Raw genomic sequence first — 25449 nt, 5'->3', positions numbered from 1 at the left:
TTTTTGTTGAGCCTTTCTTTGGCACGCTGAATAAGCGACCTTGAAATTTTAGATGCTTGACTCTCGCAATAGCTCCTTTCTGAAGGAGTTCTTCCGCCCGTAATCTGTCAATTCCTCTGACGGTATCTGTGGAATGATTTGATTGGAGGAGGATCTTTGATCCAACTCCAGCCCAATCCTTTGGACACTATGCTCTGTGCCCAATTGCTGAACCCCACCTGTGGCGGAAGAGGAACAGCCTCCCTCCTACCTGGGGAGCCTCATTGTTGATGGGCGGGTTGGCCACCACGCCCTCCTCTGAACTGCCTGCTCCCTTGTCGCCCTTCCTTGCGCCACGCTGACGAAAGTAACCTCTCGCCCTACCTCTCGGCTGTTGGTAGCCTTGAGCCTCATATGTAGGGTTGAAGGCCGGCGAGATAGCGTAGGAGGTGGATGGCTGTGATTGAGGGGACAACAGGAGGATGGGCTGATTCTGCTTCGAACTAGCAGGTTGTCCTTGTTGGGTAACCGGGACCGCCTGCACAAATTGCTGCTGTTGCTGGTGTTTCTGATACGGCTGGAATCTCTTACCAGCCTTCTTCGGTTTCTTACCAGCAGTGGGAACGGAATCTTGTTTCCTCCTTATTTCGAGGAAATACCCCACCCTAGCTCTAAGGCTCTGGTTGAGCCTAGCAGCTTCGTGGTGTACTTCGTTGACAGCGGACTCTGGGAAGAGATCCGCTCCCCACATGCTAGAGGCCAAGAGTCTATTCGGCTCATGCCTAATAGTACACTCTTGTAGAACATGCTTTCGGCAGTTCCTCCTAGCCTGGAAGAAGTCAAAAGCGTCCGTTAGTACCGTCTGGAACTGAGATTTCGCCAAAATCTTGAACAGCGGTTCCCGTAGCATAAGAGAGGGCAAGCCATTTACCGTAATTATAAGGGAATTGATGGGACCTGCAAACCTGGTTCGCGCATCAAACTCTGCCTGGATTAGGGAATCCGGCAGCCTTGGTAGCTTCTCGCCGAACTTGGTCCATGGCGCAGTCCGGTTTGAGCTTACCAAGCGTGAACGTAGCTGGCAAGTTCTCCCACAATTCTCCGAAAGCCGGGAAGAGCGGAGAAGTAGACTCCGCCTCCCTCAACTGTGGGATGGCTCATCCTTGAGGACTGCCTGAAGGGACTTCTCCACTAATTTCGTGGCGAACGGAAGAGAAACCTCCTCTTCCTTCGCGAAAATAGTGAAGGGACTCTTATAGGCCTGGAGTTTAGTGTTCGTACACTCCCAGTCCTCAAGGCAATGAACCCATTCCCCGCTGAGCATGATCTCTACTATATAGGACCGACTCTCAAGAGATCTTGTCTCCCCCTATCAGAGCCGTTACAGTCAGCCTAGCATAACCGATGAAAGGCTGCGTCAGACCTGGAGGGTAAAACTCGAAGTCCTCAATCCTTCGAGTTCCACACTCTGGGATAGAGATCATCCCATCCTTGAAAGGAGCGTAGGCAGCTACTCTCCATGGGTTCTCCATGGAGAAAGCTGGCAGAGAGTCGTATGGCGGGAGTTGGAGAATCCCAGTGCTTGGCGCTGGGGAGACTGGAAGAGGAACCTGAGATAGCCCGGCTACTCGGTCCTCATTTTCTCTAACCCTGTTAGAGAGGTCTTGTATTGACTGGCCTGATTGAGACAGAGTGTTCGACAACTGTGCAAACATCTGCTCGAATCTCGTCCCCAGGGCGGAGACTTGCGAGCCAACCAGCTCGCCCACCTGTTGCATCACCACTGCTGAGAAAGCAGAGGGATCAAAGGTGCTAGGCCCTGCTCCTCCTACCGGCGTAGCCGGAGTGGAAGCGGTGGAGGCGGGAGAAGGCACTGGCTCGGCGGGAGCGCGAGCCTTCTCCTTAGAAGCCTTGCTTCTGGAGCTCTTTGAGTGAGAAGAGCTCGGCTTCGCTTTCACCGCATCGGCGTAGGAAGTCGAAGACTTCCTAGCCGAAGAAGACGAAGACGACTTCCTCGAAGTTGTCTTGGCCAGAGTCTTCGGTTCTCTCTGTCCCTTCACCTTTGGGGGTACAGAGAGAGCGGGAGAGCCGGTAGGGATCTCAGATCCCACAAAGCCTTGGAATGAAGCACTAGAAGAGGGGACAGGAGAAGATCCAGGAGCACCCAAGGAAAGACCTTGGGCGCCCGACACACCTACCTCAACCAACAAATCCTCCACCCCTACCGCCATGGGCTCGATGTTAAGGTCCAGGGCAGCGACGTCCGGGACCGACTCCTGGGAGGCTACGACCCCAAAGGATTGCTGTAGGTCTTGCTGGATGGAGGCTATCAGAGGGGCAGCGGACAAGGGGTCAACGTAACCGGTCGACTTGCCCGCGGGGAAGATCTGGATGGCCAGCTTCTTATCAAGAATGTAGGGCTGGCCTTTGGCGGCGTTCTTCCCGAAGCCGCCCACCCACGCTTTCAGGGTGGCGAGGGCGACTTCCCTCAAACCAGTAGCCTGAAAGAAAGGCGAGATTAGCTTCCAGTGGCGGAACGGGGTTAACAAACTTATGACTAAGAGTTGTTAGTAAGATGATAAGGAAGCCTATAACGGACTTACCCCATCTCCCAACTGACCGACCAGGTCGTAGCAGATGGCGCAGGCTTCTGGGTGCCAGACGATCATCTCGTTGTATGACGTGGCACATGGGGCGTGAGACCTGCACTCATCGTGTCCGCAGGGGTCGTACAACGTCGCGTTGCACGTTGGGACCTGACAGTTGGTAGCCTGTAAGTGGAAAGATACATGAGTACCAGGTAAACACTTACAGTCTAACAGATGCTCCGCGGTGCCGGAGCGATAAAATTAGATTAAACCAGAGCCCCCGCCCCCCCAAAATACGTGTGGTAACCAGGTTGGTTGTGTGCCCTAGGCTATAGCTCCGCTGATGGCGGGGACACAAAAGGGAACCAACCAGGAGTGGTGGTAAATGGAAACCACGACGGAAAATGGCGGGGATGGTAGATAAAAATAATCATATTACACAATTCATTGTAAAATTAGGGTATATCCTTAAAATAATAATAATAATACAAACCTCCCTCCGCCCGTCTACTAGAAGAAGTGCGCGGGTAAGAAGCAAGCTCCCTTCCGGTAGCGGGGGGAGAGATGTAAGGATATAGTAGGCAAGCAACCGACCACTAGTGGTACGCCCACGACCCGCTAGCGGAGCCAGTAACCTATAAACCAAAGTGCCCCGCTGCGACGGAAGGCTCCTTTCGTATAGCGAGGTAGGTGGCTGAGCAACTATGGGGAGGGGGGGAGGAAGGTCTCGGTGTAACACGGCGGGAGTGAGAGAGGGGGGAGGGATGGCCTACTCCTCCCCGCCTCACCGACTACCCGCATGGAGACCCGGTACCTCATGAGTGGTCGCCCTATACCCCCCGCTGGGTGGAGGAAACCCCTGGCCCGCCTCAGAGAAGGAGTGGAGAGAAGGCAACTGAGGTTGTCATGACAACCAAGGGGTCCCCCAGCTCCTCCCTATACCAGAAGGGGAGGGCGGGGCGGGGGAGGGTAAGGTGCGATGGGACACGTGACCGCAAGTGGCCTAGGCCGCGAGCAACACAACCGTGAGAGGGCCACGTGAACCAGGCTGTACCAATACAAGGAACAAGCACCTAGGCTAGCCTAACATCCTAAATATAATAAAAATATACATCGAAAAGATGGAAAAGACACTTTTAGTAAAAGAGAAAGAAGCCCAGGAGGAGGCAGACTGTTCCAAGAAACAGAGGCCTACTCGGAGCCAGCGATAGCCGATGAAGAGCAAGAGCCGGGATGCTGGGCCGGAATAATAATAATAGCCCTAAATACCAAACTAAGAGTAAATGGTAGGAGGGCTGAACTAGCTAAAACTCGATGTAAAAACAATGAACGTAATATAGTAAGCCCATAAGTATAAGAAGTCCCAGTATGGAGGACCGGGAATTCTTACGAGGCAGCATGGCGCCGCCACGAGACAACCGGGGAACCGTATATGACCTATTTAAGAGGAAAATACTGGTACCCGGAAGATAAAAATGTGGTAAAAATATTACTTATGAGTTACTAACTTAGCCGTGGCAATAGCAGAGCGTTCCATGGTAGATTATGGAGATAAATCCAGAAATAGCACAGCACAAGGAAAAATGCGTCTTGACGCTAGCGCGTTAAAAATTAAGGATGTCCGCTAGGGGCGCTGCTGTCCTGGCGTCCTCTAATAGTAGTAGTAGCGGCTGCATCGCCCGTTGGTATCAGCTCTCTCTTGGGGGGATTCTGATTGGAAGTTCTAATTGGTGATTGTCTCGTGGTAGTGTTCCACACTCGCCCCTATTATCATACCGACACTTCTTTTTAAGAGTGAGCGAGTCAGTTTTACTGACATTTTCTTAATTTGTTTTTCTCTGGTAATTTTAGATTAATTTTACCTAGAAAGAATGATATTAAGGATCCTTTCATAGGCCGACACGAGCTGAGCCCAGAAATGTTATTTTTTTCATAAATTCACCATAAATCGAAATATTGTGCTAAAGACTTCCAATTTGTTGCAAAATTAAGGTAAATGCTTGAATATTACTAGAATATAAGCGTTTTAGCTTACAATTGCATTTTTCGACCATTTCGGTAGTCAAAATTGACCGAAGGTTGAAAATTTGTCACTTATCATTTTTTATATGAAAATATTTCAAAATTGATAAAAGCTACAACCATGGGTTGTTTTTAGTTGTATTGTGCATGAAATTGTGCACATTTTCATATATAAAACTTTATGTAACGGCTAATTTAAAATGGTGCAAACATTACCACAATCGCATGTATGATTATTTTCGGAAGAGTTACCGCGCGGACGTAATGAAAAAGTTTTTTCATAAATTCACCATAAATTGAAATATTGTGCTAGAGACTTCCAATTAGTTGCAAAATTAAGTTAAATAATTGAATATTACAAAAATATAAGAGTTGTAGCTTACAATTGCGTTTTTCGACCATTTCGGTAGAGTCAAAGTTGACCAAAGGTTGAAATTTTGGCACTTATCGTTATTTATATGAAAATATCTCAAAACTTATAAAAGCTTATAAAAACTTATACAATCATGAGTATTTTTTTGTTGTATTCTACATAAAAATGCGCACATTTTCATATATAATACTCCATGTAACGGCTAATTTAAAATGGTAAAAAAATTATGTCAAAGTGACAAAATAATTTCCGAGATGTGTCACAGATACTTTTTAGTGCGGCAAGAAAGAAATTCGCGCTTGCGCGCCTGCGTAACGATTGTAAACAAAACAATACCTTGATCCGTGAAGTCCCAGCTTCCACCAAGGCGCCTGATTCAAGAGTTTTCGACTGGTAGGCCTAAAAGTATTTTTCCGCGAATTTTTAAAAAAACTTTTGTATGTCGACGTCAAATACGTCCAGTCGGCACCCGAGAGACAAAAAATGTCGACATAAAATACATCCAGTCGGCGTTTAAGGGTTAAACTTTATCAACTCCTTTTTAAGGGACCGATATATTAGAGTGAGAGTCGGGAATAAGTTTTCTTCTTTTTATGAGACGGAAGGTGTCCCACAAGGCAGCGTATTGAGTGTTACCTGCTTTGCCATTGCTATTGATAATATTGTGAAATCTGTTTCCGCTCCAGTTAGGGCTTCACTATTTGTGGATGACTTTGCCATCTACGTCACCACATACGACACTGTATCAGCCTGTAACTACCTGCAAAAGACAATAAATGTTATCAGTAAATGGGCTGATGAACATGGTTTCCGATTTTCTTCATCTAAAACTGTGGCTGTTCGTTTCACCAGATGTACCCGCAATGAAACTATTCCAAATTTGAAACTGAAGGATTGTCTTATTCCTTACAAAAAAGAAGTAAAGTTTTTGGGCATAATATTTGACAGGAAGCTAACGTGGCGTAGTCACATTGACTCTCTAAAAACAAAAGTTAAACTGTATGATTCCTTATGTAAATCAAACTGGACATGGCCGTCAGGTATATTCATCCTGCCTGCAAGTCCAGGTTAAAGGAATTGGATGTAGTACATAATATGGGATTAAGGATATGTACAGGTGGGCTTTCAGGGACATCTTCCGTTGAGACTATTCACATTGACTCTCATGAACTCCTTTAGATCTGCGAAGAGAAGAGCTTGGGTTGCAGTACACCATGCGACTAAAAAGCTCTCGAGAGAACCCCACACGAAAAATTTTAGACTAAAAAATTTGGTGAAAGATCTTCCATACCTTTTCAAATAAGGCAGTTGGAATGTTTAAATGACATGGTCATTCAGCGCCAAAAAGTTGAAGAAGTAAAACCATCCTCTGTACCCCCATGGCTTATTCCCAAGATTTCCTTATGCTCTAAGAAAATAGACAAAAACAACAGTCTGAGGAAGAGGTAAAAGCTAATTTTCTGGAGCATGACCGTAAACATGATGGGCAAGTGAAGATCTACACTGATGGATCAAAGTCTAATAGTGGAGTTGGGTGTGCAGTTGTGCATGGGAATGAAATTTACGAGGCAAAATTGCCTGAGTCAGCTTCCATATTCACTGCAGAGTTGTCAGCTTTAGTTAAAGATTTAGAAATTATTCATAACTCGAATGAGAAAAATTTTGTAATATATAGTGACTCAAAAAGTGCATTAGATTCATTAAAGCAGCCTGTATACAATTCATCCTCTGGTACAAAAAGCCCAGGAGGGGCTCTTTAGATCGTGTCGCAGGAAAATTGGTATGTTTCTGCTGGATCCCGGGTCATGTTGGAATTCGCGGGAATGAGGAGGCAGACAGATATGTAAAGGAAGCGGCTGTGAGTAATTTGTATCAGATAACCAAAGTGCCACATATAGATATGAAGAGATCCATCAAGTCGTACATCTTGAGGAAATGGCAAGAAAAATGGTCCTCCCCTCTCTTAGCCAACAATAAAAAATACATATAAGCAGATAAGGAAAAGCATAGAAAAATGGCCCTCTTCTTTTCAAAAAGAGAGGAGAACAGAAATTGTATTGGGGCGACTTCGTATTGGGCACACTAGGATAACCCATAAATTTATTTTAGAAGGTGGCAGTCCCTCTTAATGAGAGAATGCCTTGACAAAGTTTCTTGGCTTCACCTTGGAATGTTTCTTCCTTGGTGAAGCCTTGAAACGGGCAAGAGGGCTCTCGAACTTGGGGAAATTTTCCCCAAGTCTCGAATCTAAATTTCTCTCTTTAGTCTTTCACTAATTCCTTTTTTTATTTCGACCTCTTCCTATTTTTAGCATCCTACTTTCTTCTTGCTGTCCATACCCTATTAGTAATATTTCTTTTATTCAATTTTTTTTTTACTAGTAAATAACGTGGATATTTCCACATTCGTTACATCATGCAGGTTTGATGAATGGGAGAAGGGATCACGGTTGGGAGGGATTTTCATTCAAAGCTATATGTGAGAGTATAGGATGACGTCAGCCGTCCCGAAGAGATGGTTTGGACCTTTTGGCGGAACTGTTCCGGAGGTTGGGTCATCGGAATCCAGGGGGATCCAATCTTTGGGAATAGGACTCTCGGCTTATGGCCGGAAGCCCGTCATTACAGATGCAAGGGGGATGATTCCATGATTTTTATGGTCTCAGTCCCAACAGGCGGGTTTAGCTTACACCTGTGCCTCTGTATCTGTTTTGATGCGATCCTACGGGTAGGGTATGGAGCGGATCATCTGGGAAGTATGCTCTCACTGTGCCGATAGTGGAGAATGTAAATGCCCTTTACAACGTATGATACTTTCTTAATATTCTCAAACAGGTAAAACAAACAAACAAACACAAAACATTTAAACAAACAAACTAAAACCTTCTTATGGATAATTCGGCTAATGACCCCCCTCCCCTGGATTTGCTGACTCTCCACCGGCACTGTTGACGACTTTAGCGACTTCAAGTAATGACAACTCGGTGACGACCAGGGAACTAAAAAGGGCCTTTCCTCCAGTTCCAGTATTTACACACTGGAACCATTTATTCCTTCATCCCCAGGATGCCAGGGGATTAAAAAATCTGGCAGTGCAAATGAAAATTGTAGAGTCTTGTATTGTACGGGCATTGCACTTGATATGAATTATGAAAAATTGTTCACTCATTTTAAACCATTCGGAGAGATTGAAAGGATGAAGCTGAAACTCTCAAAAGACAAAAAAGATTTTGAAGCATAATATAACTTTTCAGGATCATTCCAAAGCTATGGTTCGCCCTTTCCAATATCAAAAGTGGCAACATTTGCGGATTTTCTGGCTGTGCAAAATTGCATCATAATCAAAACGTTTTGGATTCTGAATTTGACTATATTCCAAAGTACTCTGACTTGTGTGATGCCCAGAAAATTGCTCCAAGGTATTACTGAGCAATTTGGTATGTTGCTTCGTACAAGGAAAGGGTGCAACATCATTATTAAGGGATACGAATGCCTTGAGAAGAAAGTTGGTACCATTCCTCAAGGAAATTTGAAGCGTTTTGGATATAATCTATTAATTAAGGCTGGGAATGAATCCCAAGCAGTATTATTGAGAAATTTTATTTAAAACCTTCTGATTCAGATAGCATTGGGAAAGTTTATCCTCACGCACCTTCAACCAGTCAAAAGGATTAATATATTGTAGAGATTTATATGAGTTTTTCTGATGAAGACATACTGAAGAGATGCCCCTCTTCTTTTTGTTTATAAAGTTAAAAAGCTACCAGGAGATAACAATGCCATCTTGTTGATATTTACCACCACCTTATCTTCCAGACTATATAAAAGTCAGACACTTGAGCATTGCTGTCAAGAAATTCCACCCACGACCTATGCAGTGTTACAAGTGTTATGATTTTGGTCATGTTATTGGGAAATGCACCAATGAAAAAAGATGCTTCATTTGCTCCAAATTCCATAATGCTTCTGAATTCCACGATACCTCCAAAGATTGTGTATCCGAAAGATTTTGTTATCATTGTGAGGGAGCTCACTCTCCGAACTCAAGACAATGTCCTCTGTATAAATTAGAACAGACTATAATAGATACTGCTAATAATGAACATATCACCTATAAAGCTGCAAGAAACATATTTTAGGTAATAATTCGACTTATGCGAAAGTAGCATCCAAGAATCAGCATTCAACTGATGAATATACAAGTTTCTCATTTCTTGTCTGGTGCAGAATCAAGGATTCCTGATAACTCTACTTCTTCATCAAGTCGATCAGAATCCAATTCTTGCATTGACGCTGGTATTCCCAAATCATTACCAAAACGCCAGCATATAAATAGAATAATTGGAAAAAAAATGACACTACTACCCAAAATCAAACTAAAAAAGAAGAGCAGATTTCTGTACAGAACAGATTCAACATACTTGCCACTGATGACAGCACCAAAGAGACGGAAGAACTTTCTGAAGTGGAGATGGTGGAACTAGAAATCCCAAAAGCAAAGTCAGAAAGAAAAAAAACGTGTACTTGAAAGTACAACTCCTCCAAATCAAAAAAAATAAAAAAACGAATAATGAGATATGCTTAACAAAACCAGCAGAAGATACTCTTCAAGTATACATACCTGAAAGGGCTTCTACCATGTACCAAACCCAATTGAAGCAGAAATAGTAACATTGCTTCAACTCCCAACCTCTGAATCTGAACTTAATGTTTCAGACAATCATATTACCACCCATGTGATAAAGGCCGAAGTACACGCAAATGCACACGGTTCTCAGAAGCGGAAGGAATCCTTACTAACAATGTACCCCTTGAAGAAATAAATCCCTCACCAGTTTTAGGCAAAACTAGTAAATCAATGATATCCCATAAAACACCAACAGGGCATAAAACAACCCCACAAAATGTCCTGTGGCTGTAATGATTGTTTTTTAGACGAATTCAATGACCTTAAAAATATAAGTATACATAATATGAATAATCTAATAGACAATTTTACTAAGAACAAAAATAAAAACCAGTATGGTAAATTAGAAAGCCACAACACTGGTTGTATGTGTTGTTGACCATCTAATAAAGAAGCGTGCAACAGGCACCCTTCATCTTGAAAAATTTCTAGAAAAATTTAATCACAATCCAAAAGAAATTCAGGAAACTAATCGAAATCGAAGTAACCAACAGGGAGCCATAGCTAAAGAAGCAAACCTAATTTAAAAATACTGCTACTGCAGTTAAACAGAAACCCATTCCCGGCAAAATAAGCAGAAAACAATACTCTATCTAGTGATATTCCACCTCCACTACCATAATGTACAATTCATACGTAATCCAATGGAATGTTAATGGTCTTAAAACCCGTTTACATCAAGGGGAAATTCAAAGACTATTAAAATATTATAATCCAATTGCAATATGCTTAAACATACAAATGATACCGTTCAATCATAGGAAATTACAATTAGCATCTCATTCAGTTCCTTCTGCTAATACATTAGGAACTGCAACTATATTCATAACAGAGTAACTTACGATGCTATATCCTTTAGAACCTCAGAATTTCAATTATCTGGAGTTAGATTTACATTTAGATAATAACTCCTTTAATATTTTATAATATGTACAATCAACCCTCTTGTAAACTATAATTTGCAAAATCTACCTAAAGTAAATACCCCAAAAGGCAAGAGAATTTCCTATTATTAGGAGACTTTAACTCCCACAATCCCATCTGGGATACCAATTGTGTTGATGTTGACACAGATGGTTCAAAGGTCGAACAGATGATGAATGATCACAACCTCTGTATATTGAATGAGGCAGAGAGTAGCACTTACTACTCAAAAACTCATGGCACCTATTCGTCAATTGATTTAACACTCTGTTCCAATAGTATGTTGATAGGTTTTGAATGGAATGTCCTAGATGACCTGTTTAACAGTGACCATTTTCCTATTTTGATTACCATATTAGGACATACACCAACTTCTCCGATCCACGGTATAATACAAATAAAGCTGACTGGGATAAGTTCAAGTTTTACACTAGGCAAGTGCCTGCCTTTGATTATTCCCAGGACCATGATAAACAAACGACGACTTTGTGAATTTTATCACACAAGCGGCTGATAAATCGATGCCTCTGACTGGCAATCGACAATTGAAACATTCGGTCCCATGGTGGTCAGACACATTAACCCAACTGATAAACGAAAAGCATGCAATTGGAAGAAAATTAGAAACCAAACCCTAAATAAAAGATTCAAACATTTGAGTACAGGCCCTCCCCTAATGTTAGGGAATACAATAACAAATTAGTTGACATAGCCATAGAAATTAGTGTATTGAAACCATATTTCAATAAGATTTTCTGCTAAATTTAGGAAGGAAGTAATTAAAAGGCAAGATAATTTCATGGCAAAAATACGTGTCAAGCATATCAGATAATACTTCTATGCAGAAGGTGTGGCAGAAATTTAGGAAGATTAACGGTTCTTACAGCAGACCAGCAAGACACGCATTAATGCATAATGGCTCATTAATACATGATACTCAGACATCTCTAATATTATCGGTCGTAATATTGAAAACATAAGCAGTATTGATAATTTAGATGCCCACTTTCGAGCCCTTAAAAGAAGAGAAGAAGCAATACCATTGAATTTTGATACTGTAGAAGATATTTACTACAATAAAAGATTTACTGAAGAAGAGTTGGAATTTGCATTATCAAACTGTAGCTCAACAGCCCCTGGAAAAGATAATGTAAATTTCGATATGATGAGAAAATCTAGCCCCTTTAGCCAAGGCCTATCTATTGGATTTCTATAATCATCTTTGGACCAAACATCTATTTCCAAAGGCATGGAAACATGCAATAGTAATACCAATAGCTAAGGCAGGAAAAGATCCTAGTAATCCAGATAATTACAGACCAATTTCACTAACCAGTTGTGTTTGTAAATTACTGGAAAAGATGGTTAATTATAGATTGAATTGGTGCTTGCGTCGTAATAATGTTTTATCAAATCTCAATTTGGCTCTCAATCGGAGCGATCCACCTTGGACTCTCTTTCTCACCTGGAAAATTATGTACGTAGAGGTTTTGAACGAAAACAGATCACAATAGCCCTATTTTTGACATTCAGAAGGCATATGATACAACATGGAGGTACTCGATACTAAAATCCTTGCATCATAACGGTTTCCGAGGACATCTTCCTATTTTTATCAGAAATTTTATAGATGGAAGAACATTTCAAACTCGTATTGATAATATTTACTCTGATCTTTTAAGCTTGACTGTGGTGTACCCCAAGGCAGTGTTTTAAGTGGAACGCTTTTTGCGTTGGCAATTAACGATATAGTAGATCAAATGCCACAGGGAGTGCAAAGTAGTCTTTATGTGGACGACTTTGCAATTTACTATTCATCCAACAATCTTCGTCATTTGCAAAGAATTCTAAATAATGCCATTCGAAAAATACAAGCTTGGACTGCGTCTGTTGGTTTCAGACTTTCGGCAGAAAAAACTCAGGCAATAATGTTTTATAGGAATAGTAGATGGAAACAGAATCAAGATATAAATCTTACTTTGGGCAATGTACAAATCCATTTCCAAGATAAAGTAAAATTTTTGGGACTGGTCTTTGATACTCATTTGAATTGGAAAGCACATGTATCTTACATCAAATCTAATGTAATAGTGCTCTTAACTTAATGATGAAATTATCTCATACAATATGGGGTGCAAGGAGATCAACTTACTGATGATATATAAGGCATTGGTCTTATCAAGAATAGATTATGGAAGCCCAATATAGGATCAGGATCTTGAAGCAACTTTGCAAGTCTTTAGATCCAAATACATACTCGAGGCCTGAGAATTTGTAGTGGAGCGTTAGATCATCCCCCAAATAAACTCTCGGTTTTATGTGAAATTCGGAGAACCCCCTTTGTCGTTGCATCGGGATTTTGTAACAATTGCGGAGTGCATTGAATATTCTGTCTACAAGTTCTCCTACAAAAAAGCTCTTTTTTCAGAGTGATATTTTTATAAATAATCATGTGCCATCATTCCCCATTAGAGCAAATAGGCTGTTGCAGTCAACAAATATCAAAATGAACATCATTCTACCATCTCTTTTCCCCCCATCTTGGATCATGAAAAAAACAAGAATATGCTCTCATCTTTTTCATTTATCAAAGAAATTTAGCTATACCCCGAGTCACCATCAACAAATTGCCATAGAGCATATTCAAAGGAAAGGTCCTCACTACGCCATATACACTGATGGCTCTAAATCTTCAGTGGTTGTAGGAAGCGCTGCAGTGTCTTTGAAGAAAATGAGCCAGTTATCATTGCCAAAAGAGTCTTCAGTATTCACCTCCGAGCTATATGCCATTTTACTAGCCATCAATATTGTTAAAGCACATGAAGAAAGACTAAATTTAAAATTTATCATCTACTCGGATTCACGAAGTGCCATAGAGCCCTCAAAAGCTATTCACATAAGAACCTGTTGGTATTAAAGATTAAAGAACTTTTAAACAATTTTTATCTTGAAGGGGTAGATATTGAATTATGTTGGGTCCCAGCTCATGTAGGAGTTGTTGGAAATGAAAGAGCGGATACTGCTGCTAAAACAGCCGTCAACCTGCCTCAACGGAATATTAATCTCCCCGTTAGAGATTACATAACTTTATTAAAAACATTTACAATGGAAAAAAAGTGGCAAAGATTGTGGAGCAACGTATCTCAGAATAATAAATTAAGACAATTAAAGTCAACTGTTTCTCCATGGGAGTCATCTAATCAATACGACAAAAAAAACTGAGGTAATATTGACTCGATTAAGAATTGGCCATACGAGATTGACCAATGGATTTTTAATGTGTACACCTCACGGCACTATTCCCATGTGCAGTGAGTGTGATACTTTTTTATTCTTTTTTATAAAAACCTATCCTTTATTTCTGTTTGTCGGGTTTTAAGCGAGAAAGAGAGATATGTTTTGGCCGGAAAACGTTTTCTTCTGACATTTTAACTGAATCTAGTAGTTTTTCTGTTTTTAGAATTTTAACTTTTCTAAGGAATACACGTTTAATTGATAGAATTTAAGTTTTTACCTGAGATTTTTATTTTATTACTAATTCTTTTTAAATTACGTAGATTTAATATATAGTTAATTCTTTTTATCGCTTAGAATTTCATATATATAATTTAATTTAGTTCATTCATTTATTTTCACTTAGATTTAGTACTATATTTGAAGATAAATAGATATATGATATATATTATTTATTTATTTATTTATTTTATTTATTTATTTTTTTTTTTTTTAAAGAATTATTTATATCCCGATCTTTTTCGGGCCAGCCCTGTGAGAGTCAAGTTTGACTCATTGGACTGGTAAAACTCCTTTCTTTAATAATAATAATAGAAGGTGGCAGTGCACCAGTATGTGTTAGATGTGATGCAACCTTATCAGTGGAGCACATCTTGGTGCATTGTGTAAATTACAGAGAACAGAGGCAGAGATTCCACCTTGATGGAAAATTTCTTGCCGATGTTCTAGATGACAAAGCAGATATTTCTGCACTAGTGAGTTTTTTAAAATGTATTGGGATTTTTTATGAAGTTTAATTGATGGCAAATTTTAACTCATTGATTTTATTTTGTGTTGATTTTATTTTATATTGATTTTATTTTTTATTTTTTGTTCATAGTCATCATTTTAAGTACCTGATTATTATTAAAAAATTTATTTGCTGTTTTTAATAAAGGTTAAATGGTGTTGAATGGATGTATGCATGTCAGTTTTTTTTTCTTATTTATGTGTTTGGTTTTGTGTGTGTGTGTGTGTGTTTGTGTGACTTTAGCTGTTGGATTCTTGGTTGCAGTGTGAGTGTGGTTTGAGTGAGAGTGAATGGTTTTTGGTTTTGGTTGATATGTGATGTGAGATCGTCTTGGTCCTGGTTGTTGTGTGTCGTTCGGTGTTTTTAATTGCAGTTTAGTTGGTCATTTGTGTGAGAGGTTTTAATTGATTCATGTATTCATTCATCTAATTCATTTCATTTAATCATATAATACTGCAGCGCTGAATGACCTTTGCAGGTCCCAGCGCTTGGGCTATGCCCTAAATTCCATAATCAATCAATCAATAAGTATTAATGGGAAGGCCTTTTGTAAAGTCTTCATGAAAATAATGTTTTTTTATTTCATATCCATAATTCAGTGGAATTGCCATGGTCTAAGAGCAAAATATGAAGAACTTGAATTACTAATACATGACATTTCCCCAATAGTTTTATGTCGACAGGAGAGCAAACTGAACCAAGATACACCTTCCCCCAGAGAGTATCTTCGTCATAGGATTTCATTTAATCCACAGATAGGATGTCATTGTGGTAGTCATATATGTTCATGATGACATTCCTCAAATAACTGTCAATTTTCAAACTTCCTCTACAAGCAGTTGCAGAGCAAGTTGAATCTTGTTAGGAGGAGAAAAATATGCTACATGTATATGTTCCATTTGTATTCCTCGTAATGATCATTAGAATAAGGAAGATATAAAATATCTAATTCAACAATTGCCACAACCTTTCCTCATAATCAGAGACACTAACAGTAGACACCCATTATGGAGCGATGTAGTAGCAAATGCCAAAGGTAACACCATAGCATCACTCATAGGAAGTGAAGATATATGACTACTGAACACAGGTGAACCAACTCATCTCCATATTCAAACTGGAACTTCATCTTGTATTGACGTCTTTATAGCCAGTTCTAATTGCCTAATAGACTTCAACTGGAGGAATCTAGATGATGGCATACTAGTGACCATGCCCCCTGTTGTCATCAGTACTCGTTTTTGAACCTCCTCCATACAGATCCCCAAGGTGGATCTTAGAAAAAGCTGATTGGCAAAAATTCAAGGAACTCTGTAACATTGAGGGACATGCTGAGGAATTCCAGACCGTGGATGATGCTATTGACCTGCTGAATGGAGCCTTCCACATGGCTGGCATTAATTCTATCCCTAAATCAACTGGTGTGTTTTGAAGGTGACCAGTTCCTTGGTGTCTGAGGAATTGCAAGTTTTACATACACTAACTAGAAGCTCTCTCACCAGGTGCTGCAGACACTGTACAGAAGAAAATATAATATTTCATAAAAAATTTAGAGCACAGTTCCGTCGTGCAGTAAAGGCTGCTAAACGAGAGCCATGGTGTCTGCACATGTGTCGCCAGTTAATGACAGAACTCCACCTTCATTTGTTTGGAGAAAGATTAGTAAAATTGCAGGAAAGTTTACTCCAAGTCCACCTCCAGTATTAAAAGTAAATGGACAAATTATCACTAATGAGGCAGGAGTAAGTAATCAATTAGCAGTGCACTTTGCTAACATCTCAAGCAAATCTGAAGGCAATCCAGAATACCAATATCGATACAGAGAAGAACAAAAGCTAGTAGAATAGAGTCTTATAACGCAATGACTTCTTGTAATGATACAGCTCCTAGCCCCTGACGAAATCCCTTTTTATGCAGTGGTAAAACATGCATCAATTAATACGTACTAAGAAATTTATCATTAGTATTGTGATTAGAAATTGGCATGACAACAGTTATCCGGCAGTGTGGGAACTATCTATAATTTTATCATTTTTAAAACCTGATACGTAAGGAAAAGTTTTTAGTGGCCAGTTACAGACCAGTTGCATTGACCTCTTGTCTATGTGAGATCATGGAGAAGATGGTCAATGCAAGATTGATGTGGTACCTTGAAAAGAAAGGCTTTTATCACCAACCCAATGTGGTTTCAGGAAGATGCATTCCACAGCTGATGTATTAATTTATTTGGAATCATCCATATGTGGGGCATTTGCAGCAAAGCAGCATCATATATCAGTATTTTTTTTAGAAAAGGCTTATGATACTACATGGTGATGTGGTATTCTTAAAGCTATTTATAATGCAGGATTGAGAAGGGAATTACCTCTGTTTATTCAGGTTTTTGTGACTCAGCATTATTTCAAAGTTAGGGTTAATACACTTTATGTGAGAAAATGTCAGGAAGGGGGAGTACCCCAAGGAAGAGTGTCGATTGTTGTTCCCCCAGATATCCCCCTCTTTTTGGGACCATCTTGCCATGGTGAGGGGGCTCTCGAACCTCAGGAATTTTTTCCTAAGTTGATCCCAAGAGTCCCATATAACATTATATATAACTTTCTTTTGATTAATATATGTGGATTTTTCCACTTTTGTCAAAATTTACATACAAAAATCAGAAAACATATCATGGCTTGAAATGTAATGAAATCTGAAGCTAAATAGTGAGAACTGTGGTAGATCCATCATCTACCCGACAATGTTCGGACCTGTTTTTTTCAGGTGGAACTTTTCTTTGGTGCTGGACCACAGATTCCAGGGGGTTCCTGGTTCTATGATTAGAACTCTCGGCATTCTGTACAGTTTGCCCATAATGTGATTAGGATGGGGATAATTGTATTATCGTAATACTCTCAGTCCTAGCAAGTGGGTTCTGCTTATACTTGGGCCATACTAATCATGTTATGCCATCTCCTTTTGGAGTAAGATGGGGTATGAGGACATTTGGAAGTCTGATGCCTGATAGGGATGGTTTCTAACCAGTTCTTTGGACCCAGCTGTTGGTCAAACAAAATTAGTCAGCCTTTTCCTCTTGCTGTAAGTTATTTCTATTTTTCTACCTCCTCCTCCTATTTAGGTGTGGATTTTATGTTGATGACTTTTGGCTTGTTTCTGAATATGATTTGACTTGTGCTTTGGCTTTGATGGAAGGTGAGGATGGACGAGCACCACCTCACCTGTAGAACTCAAAGTACCCGACGTGGTCGAGCGAGGGAAAGTTTCATGTCAAACCTTGCCTTTGGTGCCAGGTTATGATCTCGATGGACATCATGACACCTTAGCACTGAGGATGAGGTGTATATCCAGGTAATACCCCTAGGGCGGCCTTTGTCAAAGGGATAACCCTGTCCTCTAATTGTGGCTTTGTGGTGGGTATGGGAATTACCCGGATGAATTATATCTTTACGTATATATGGTCAACCACCTTCTTTTATCATCTGACCCTGGCATGGAAATGGACATGGCAATGGATAATTCAGGTTGGAACATCGTTACGATGGAACCTTTTTCTTCTCCTGTTTTGGAAAGAAAGAAACATGCAAAATTGAATTCAAGGAACTTAAATATTCAGAGTAATAAGAAAGGAAAAATGGAAATTCTTCCTAGTATGTATGAATTAGTTTCATACAATAAGTTTATAGTTCTTAGGCTCGAAGATGATGTATTGCAGAATATCAGTGTATTTAAAGCAAGTAGAGAAATTAATAATGTATGTAACTGTGTACCAAAAATTCGTCCACAAGATGATGGGAACCTATTAGTCGAAGTCTCCTCACCTGAACAAAATGAAAAATTGCTCAAGATGAATACCTTAGTAGGGCGAAAAGCTACGTGTTTCCCTCATCCTATTCATAACCAAAGTCGAGGAGTTATATATGCTCCCGAACTGCTCTTATTAGACACTGAAGAAATTCAGCAGGAATTAGAAGAACAGTGTGTGGCAAAGGTGGTTAGAATGAGAAAGAAGGTGGGGGATCAGATTGTTCATTGGCAATGCTAATCCTCACTTTTAACACCTATAAATCACCTAATGCTATCAAGGCAGGATGGCTGAACTTCAAAGTCAAGCCTTACATACCTTCACCTTTGAGATGTTACCACTGCCAGATGTTTGGTCATTTGATCCAGAAATGTAGAAAGAAAATGAATGAAGAACCTGCTTTATGTTGTAATGGTGGCGTGGCAAAGAAGCACATGGTCCATGCAATGAGCCACCGTCTTGTATTAATTGTGGAGAAAATCATCCTGCATCCTCAAAAAGTTATGTGTAATTTATTTTAGAGAAGGAGGTGCAAACTATTAAAGTTATGGAAAAGATTTAGTTTAAAGAAGCCAGAAAGAAAGTACTAAAACTTCAAATAAGACTGGGAGTTACATTTTCATCAGTAATTAAGCCACAGTCCAGTGTACAAGTGTCACCTACTCTTGCAGTGCAACAGCAACCATCCACTGCAGTCACAAAGTCAAACCAGGCTGAGACAACGCCAAGTGGAGAGGAGCATGGTGATGATAAACCCAAAGCGGGATGTTCTTTAAATAATCAAAATAGCACATCACTCCAGCAACCAAAACCGCAGGTTCTTAAACCATGTACAGTAGAGATACCAAAAGGAATACAGTTGACTACGTCCAATGCAACTCAGCCCAAATCAGATCACAGGAAAAAAGTGAGAACACCAGAAAAAAAAAAATAAAAGTGAAAATGACAATAATGAACTTTCCTCCCAGAATCCATTGTTATCTAGAGCAGTATCCCCAGGTTAAAACATGTAATGATAATAATTAACTATCAATAGTAATGGATCGCAGGCTTTCAATGTTGCAGTGGAACTGTCAGGGGATGCAAGCCAAATGTGAATCTTTAAAAATTTTAATCACAGAAAACCTACCAGTATGCATTTCCCTGCAAGAGACTATGCTCTTACAAAAAATCATTTGTCCTAAAGAATACATTTTTTATCATTCTGATTATGATGAGCAAGTAGGGATTCATGGTGGAAGTGCTATGTTAATTAGGTGAGATACAGCTCACAAAAAATATCCACTGCAAACAGACTTACAAGTGGTTGCTGTTCAGATTTTTCTCAAAAAGAAATATACCATATGTTCACTGTACTTGCCTCCAAATAGAACATATCATAATCTGACTCGAGAATTAGAGGGATTAATAAATCAGCTTCCAAGGCCTTTTCTTATTGTTGGTGATTTTAATGGAAGACACCCCTCGTGGGACAATGTAATTTCCAGTCCTAGAGGAAACAATATTTATAATTTTATTGAAGACCAAGAACTTGCAATCCTTAACTCTGGAGAACCAACACATTTTCATATTCAAACTGGGACCTTTTCTGTGATAGATTTATCAGTATGTAGTCCTGATTGTTATCTTGACTTTTCTTGGAGTGCAATGAGTGAAGGATTAGGAAATGATCATTTCCACTCTTTATTAATGTAGTAAGTGAAAATTTTCCACTCTTTATTAATGTAGTAGGTGAAATTGCTACACCAAGGTTCGTTGGATTTTGGATAAAGCCAACTGGGCATTATTCAAAACCCTAACTTTTTTAGAAATGGATATTGAGGATTTCCAGTCCCTGGATAATGCCCTGGTTTTCCTTTGTAAACTAATTATTGATGCTGCCCAGAAGACAATTTTTCGTACAACTGGAAAATTTAAATGAAAGCCAGTTCCCTGGTGGAACCTTCAATGTCAAATAGCTCGTAAAGCAATGCAAGCAGCTTTTACGCACTGTTGCAGAAATAAATGTTCCTATTATTGAATCTTATTTAAGAAAGCATGAGCCAGATTTTGAAACCAAGTGACAAGCCAAATGTCAGTCATGGGTAGATTTTATCTCAAAAATTAATTGGAAAACCCCTTTACTTGAAGTCTGGAATAAAATAAGAAAAATTAGTGGCAAATATTCCACCAACACCTACTGTGTTATTAGTAAATGGAAACATGGTTGCAATCCAGAGGATGTTAGTGAGATTTTTGCTGACCATTTTGCTAATGTTTCATCTAAAAACCCAAGCTCATCTTAAGAAGAACGAATTCAAAAGGAAAATAAAATTCTCGACTTACGTCCATGCGAAGCAAATCATATATCCAGCCATTTACCTTCCAGGAATTTTTATTGGCCTTGTCATCATGTAATGAATCTGCTCCTGGTGCAGATTACATAAAACCTATTCAATGATAAAAAATTTGCCAGTGGGAACACAAAAATTTTTGCTCAGTATCATTAATAAAATATGGAAAGAAAACGCATTTCCAGCTTTGTGGGACATAGCTATATTACTAGCTTTTTTGAAGCCACAGAAGAATGGTGCTACTCCGTCTGGTTATCGTCCTATTGCTCTAACATCATGCATGTGTAAGTTGATGTAAAAAATGGTCAATGTATGACTTATATGGATCTTATGTGGCTTTCGTCAATTGCACTCTTGTACTGACATCTTAGTGCATCTAGAAAATTCAATATGCGAGGCTTTCATCTCAAGAAAACATCATGTATCAGTTTTCTTTGACCTGGAGAAAGCTTATGATACAACTTGGAGATATGGCATTTTGAAGACACTCCATGATTATGAATTCCGAGGAGAATTACTATTATTCATCCAAGCTTTCTTAAAAAGTTCGAAGGTTCATGGTTAAAGTTGGAAACTCATTTTCATCTCTTTACAGCCAAGAAGGAGTTCCACAGGGAAGTGTCCTTAGTGTGACACTGTTTGCTTTGTCCATTAACGGCCTTGCCTCTGTGATTTCTAAAGATATAATGTTTTCCTTATTTGTTGATGACATCTGTGAATGGCAGTGGCTGAGAGAAAAATGCAGTTGGCTATTAACAAAATTGTCAAATGGGCAGGAAAAAGGGGTTTTAAGTTCTCTACATCGAAAACTGTTGCTGTACATTTCTGCCGCATTAAAGGTATACATCCTGATCCTGTCCTCTAATACATGATCAGAGGATATGTAAGGAAGAGGCATGTTTTTTGGGATTACTGTTTGACAAAAGAATGACTTGGGTACCTCACCTAAAAGATCTGAAAGTTAGGTGTATGCAAGCTCTGAATGTTTGAAGTGTGCTTTCCCATACAACTTGGGGAGCAGATAGGAATCACCTAATGATCCTATACAAAGCCATAGTGGCATCAAAATTAACATCTAGTTGTGAGGTATACTCTTCAGCCTCGAAATCAAAACTAAATATTTTAGATTTGGTACATAATGCAAGATATAAATAAAATATGTACTGAAATACCACACGGTAAAGCAGGATGGATGCCCACGCAAAACCAATATAATACATACAAGGGAACGCCGTAAGGGCGACTCGCCGCCGCTACGGTCAAGTGATACCTAACAAAATCCTAAATAAAGGCAAGACGAAAGGCAAACTCACTCCCTAAATATTGTCAAAAACGGAACAAGTACTTAACTTGGGTGAAGAGGCAGACTAACGATCCATAATGAGATAAAACACAAAATATGATTAAAGAGCAGACAGCTCTAAACAAACGTGCCAACACAAGGTGGCTATCGAAAAGTATGACATCACAGACGCCTTCAATGGGGTAGCAGGGTGTGACCTATGGGTCAGCTCCCTGTATTTAGGGGATTTTGATGAGGAAAAGGCTAATTGGAGGGGTTGCTGTGGTAGTGTTTAACACTCGCCCCAGGTTTATACCAACACCTTTTTTTTTATAGGTGAGCGAGTCAGAGACTTCTGACATGTCCAATTTAGCAGTTCTCTGGTATTATAGCAATATTTTACTAGAAATAGTGCTAAAGGAGACACATTTCATGGAGCGACACGGCTTCCTCGCCCAGAAATAGATTTTTCCTATGTCAAAATCCCTTTTTTGTTGGTCCCCTGCACATGTTGGTGTGGCAGGAAACGAAGTAGCAGACTCACTTGCCAAAACAGCTGTCAACCAAATTAATACATATATAGATAGGTGTGCACTCCCTACAAATGATATGTATCCGGTTATTAAATCAGCGTTCCTGGATTCCTGGAAATTTGCCTGGGAGCTAGAAAACCAAAAAATGAAAGAAATAGCTACCACCATCTTTCCTTGGAAGTATTCATCAATGACTTGGCAAAGGGAAGTAATACTCAGTCGGCTTAGAGTAGGCCATACAAAAATGACATGGCTTTCTGATGAGTGGAGATCATCAGCCTTATTGTAACGACTGCTTGGTACCACTGACAGTCAGACACCTGATAGTTGAGTGCCCCAGTCTGTCAGATGAGAGAGAGAGAGAGGGGTACTTTCCTCCACGTTGCAGGGGAACTGAAGGTGGTTTTTTCCTTACCAAGATTTTAGGTGCAGATTTTAATGAAAGCACCGTGTTTAATTTTATTAATGCCATTGGTATTTTAAATAAAATGTAATGTTTACTGTTAATCTTTCAAGTTTATAGGTTTTACGATTATTAGTTTTTTTTATCATGGAGATTTTCCTTTATTAATTTTATTAGATATAAATGAGTTTCTAATGTTTTATTTTAAGTTAATAATTTTGTCTTCGTGTGTGTATTTATGTGCGTATGAATGTATTTTCATTTGGATATGCATACATATGCTTTATATATTCCATTGTAGTGGTGTTAACCCTTTGAATACGACTGGGTCGTATACGATACGTTTCCTAAGGTATCCCAGAACACGGGTGTATCGTATACGGTCACAGGCAATTTCCTTTCATGTGGAAGACTGATGATTGAACTACTGGCCTGTTTTTTCTTGACATGGTTACAATCTGCCAGTTGTCATACTGTGAATTCATATAAATGTGTGCATTTCCCTAAAATCCACTATTTCTCATCAATATGTTGTAGGAGGAGGAGTCAAGCGTACAACATCTTCGAGCTTGACCGCCGGCAGATCGAGAGAAGAGCTCTCGATGACGATAATTATTTTGTAGACTTTCTCGGTTAATTTTCTAGATATGAAAATGAATGGGATTTAGAAGACATTTAAATGAATAATTATACGCCTGGTGCAAGAGACAGGGATGAAATTTCGACCGACAGTGAAAATAACGAAAATCTGCTACCTAACGAAAGTAACGGTGTTGAAAGAAGTCGGATAAGCGACTGCGAGTTGACTCAGGTGATGTGGGAGTGGGTTGCCAGTAAGTTCCAGCCCCGAGATTTCGTATTTGACGGCAGTGGCAGGGCATTACGTCAAGATGTAGGTAATGCGAATGAAAATTCAAAGGAAGTACTCCGAAGTAGATCATGTTTTTCAATTTTTCGATAACGACTTTATGTGGCTGCACTATTAGAGAGAACAAAACCGTTATAAAGATTCCTTGTTGGTTACAAGTGCGAAAATGCAGTACCAAAATATATGCGAAAGTTTGCCCAGGTTACTCGTGAACGAAATGGTACGCTTCCTGTGTGTGATTATGATCATGTCGCATCTAAGTAAACGTCTCATCGTTGCATTACTTGATTACGTTGAGGACAAACTAGACAAAAGAGAATGAGAAGGCTGATGCTAAGGGACAGATTTCATCGAATTCTAGCTCAAAATTTCGTTGACATTCACAAGGAAAAAAAAACATTTCGTTCGGATAATTCACAGGAGAGACCCCAGATAAAAATGAAATAAAATAGATAAATAAACCAAGATGTTCTCAATGTGCGTAGCAAAATCAGGGGAAAAATTTCAACCTTTCAAAGGATTTATGCATAGATGAAATGTTGATGGTTATGGGAAGGGAAGGCTTAGTTTCAGCAAAATATTCCAAAAATAAAAGAAGTCGATTTGGCGTGAAATAATATTGGAACTTTGTGATGCCCAAACGGATTGTATCTCGATTTTATAATAATTACAGACATATGGTAGATGAAAAACCTAGGCGTATCTGGTTCTGCGGTAAAAGCATTTATTGCCAATACGTATCCGGAAAACATGTGTAATGTAAACACGATTGTCGCCTACCACATTCACCAGGATAATATTATAAACCACTTATGACCAAAATATATAATTGTTGTAGTGTATGCAGGGGTGCTTTCGTGGGCAGACCTAGATATATAAGCTACATACCTTATACATACATACAAATATCCATGCATGCATGCAAACATACATAGAAGCGTTCACATGACAAATAAATAAAATAAATATTTAAATATAAATATATATGTATCGTATGAATGTATGTATTATATATAAGAGTGATTACGTTCATACATATATGCATGTATACATACAAAAATACAAAACAAACACAACACTACACTGGTGATACAATATATAATTGTGCAGTCATTGCAGCTGTTTCGGGGCTCTAGCAGAATTAAGTACCATACTTCCATACATGCATACAAATATGCCATCCATGCATATGGACAATCAAATGTGCATCCATACACACACACACACACAACACACACAATTATAGATATAATATATATATATCTATATATATATATGTATTATATATATGAACGTGATAAAATCCATAAAGGAAGGTGTGTGTTATGCGTGTATGCATGCATATAATATATATATATATATATTATATATTATATATATCTATATATATCCAAGTATATGTGTGCTTATTTGTAGGTTTGTATGTATATATACAAATTATGTATTGTATGATATGAATGTATACACTCTTGATTTATAAGCTACATACAGTCCATATATATACTATATAATATATATATGATATCATATATATATATAGATATATATATATAGATACACACTTATTACATTATCTTGTTAAAAACTTCGTGATTCAGGTTATACACAGCACACACACACATAATATATTATATA

At 39.2% G+C, this 25449-nt stretch overlaps 1 protein-coding gene across 1 annotated transcript in view; it reads left to right on the top strand.

The window, feature by feature from the left end:
- Positions 1 to 16191: 16191 nt before the first annotated feature.
- The window catches only part of LOC135210464 (uncharacterized), a 93920-nt gene continuing 84662 nt past the window's right edge, over positions 16192 to 25449 (top strand). The window contains exon 1 of the mRNA XM_064243358.1: positions 16192 to 16338. Within this exon, the coding sequence (XP_064099428.1) occupies positions 16192 to 16338 (147 nt within the window). The remainder of the gene's footprint in view (positions 16339 to 25449) is intronic.

Source organism: Macrobrachium nipponense, chromosome 39 (genome assembly GCF_015104395.2).
Source record: "Macrobrachium nipponense isolate FS-2020 chromosome 39, ASM1510439v2, whole genome shotgun sequence".
NCBI classification, from domain to species: Eukaryota; Metazoa; Arthropoda; class Malacostraca; order Decapoda; family Palaemonidae; genus Macrobrachium; species Macrobrachium nipponense.
The sequence above is the reverse complement of the archived record's forward strand: the minus strand, read 5'-3'. Positions and strand labels throughout refer to the sequence as shown.